This window comes from Seriola lalandi, unplaced genomic scaffold (assembly GCF_002814215.2).
Source record: "Seriola lalandi dorsalis isolate HSWRI2012SDOR001 ecotype SW California unplaced genomic scaffold, Sedor1 jcf7180002052035, whole genome shotgun sequence".
NCBI classification, from domain to species: Eukaryota; Metazoa; Chordata; class Actinopteri; order Carangiformes; family Carangidae; genus Seriola; species Seriola lalandi.
In genome coordinates this window covers 2,910-4,543 of record NW_019522588.1, presented here as the reverse complement: position 1 = coordinate 4,543, position 1,634 = coordinate 2,910, and the positions used below count along the sequence as shown (strand labels likewise).

The 1,634-nt window shown below is 45.7% G+C and overlaps 1 protein-coding gene across 1 annotated transcript in view; it reads right to left on the bottom strand.

Annotated features, from left to right (window-relative positions):
* LOC111649816 (atlastin-2-like) overlaps window positions 1-1,634 on the bottom strand; it is a gene marked incomplete at its 5' end in the record, with an annotated part of 13,580 nt that overhangs the window by 9,899 nt on the left and 2,047 nt on the right. Inside the window, 3 exons of the mRNA XM_087172094.1 lie at window positions 437-545; window positions 721-825; window positions 938-1,069. Of these exons, the coding sequence (XP_087028220.1) occupies window positions 437-545; window positions 721-825; window positions 938-1,069 (346 nt within the window). The remainder of the gene's footprint in view (window positions 1-436; window positions 546-720; window positions 826-937; window positions 1,070-1,634) is intronic.

Genomic DNA, 1,634 nt, shown 5'->3' with positions numbered 1-1,634 from the left:
AGCCTCAGTCCACAGAGAAATGCACACAGCCTGTATTCAGAAACTGAGCTTTAAAACCAGCCGTCAGGACTTCTGGAACTTTGTGATGTCACAACAAAGCAGTCACCAAGCCCCGCCCACCTGGACCCACCATCCAAACCTTGCAGGATTTGGTTTCTCCGAGTGTTTTTACCTGAAATCTGCTTTATTTTTATTGGATCACTCAGAAAACAGTCAGCCAATCAGAAGACAGGCTCAGGGCCTCCTCTCTTCTGATTGGCTCACCGACCTGTTGTTACTAGAGCTGCAGAGAGAAGCCTGAGAGAGGAGATGTAAAACTACACTGAGATGGTTTTTATATCTTCTGATGGATCAACACTTCAAATAAAACACATAAGAAGTCCCCATGAGGCTGTAGAGAGGCTAACGAGTTAGCTTAGCTTAGTTATCGTTTAACCTGGGACCATATTGGATTCATAGGAAGTCGTCGAGTAGAGCAGTGAGTGAAAACTGACCTGGAGGTGCTGGAGGTCGTCTTCCTGGACGTTCTGGGACAGGTTGTAGACCTGAAACACAACAAACCAAGACCTCAACCCGTTAGTGACTCAGGACCATCACACATCACTCAGATCCTGATGCCTGAGAACTCACACTCTGCTACAGTGAGGTGGACGCCATCATTTCTGTCTCTTTGAATTAATGAGCTAATTTCCTTAATTAACAGAATCTAACTGAACTGACCTGGACAGAGCTGGTCATGGTGCTCAGGGCGAACAGCGTGGCGCAGTCTTTGATGGTCGACTGGCTGTCAAACGCCCCCTGTGTGTCGATTAGTAGAACTGCAACCTGCAGGAACAGCAGCGCGTTCATTTCATCCCAACGTTATTTATTTATTTTTTTAAAAAGAGGAGATAAAGACATTCGCTGCCGTGAACGCGGCGTCGGCCTGTGGACTGACCTTGCAGCCGTCTGGTTTCTCCACCACGAACACCTCGCTCCAGGCCAGGATGCCCGTGGTCTCCCTCTCACAGCCGCCCCGCCAGGTGAAGCCCGTCAGAGGCTCGTCCTCGTCGCCCACCCACGACTCGGACTGGAGGGAGAGAAGAGGGTGGAGAGGTGACATCACTGACCCTGTTCTGGTTTCATATCAGAGACGTTTATAAGATTAAACCCAGAATGAAACGACGTGATGAAGCAGGTCCTGTACGTCAGGTGACGATTTATACACTTATGACACAACTACTAACAACGCTGCCTTTTCACAGACGGTGAGAGACTTTAATATTATCTGAGCACAACAATTTGTAATTTTTTTGCCAACAACTGTTCAACAGTAATTCAGCTGAACTGAGAAGAAAACTGCAGCGAGACATTATTCTATCACTAAAGTTGGAGCTCATGATGACAGACGCAGGACAGTCGTCCAGCTGATTTCTGTCTTAATGCCTCTACTTTTTTATTCATTTTTTATTCATTCCATCACTACATATTAACAAATAAATGAATCATAGTACCATCATTTTGGCAGGTATTGTGATACGAGTCATGATTTCAGTGGGAGCTTTTGTCGGAGCTTGTGCCAAAACAAAATCACGACGAATATGATGCGTCATCTTTAATGTGTTGAAGCAATTTTACCTTTATCACAAAAAAAA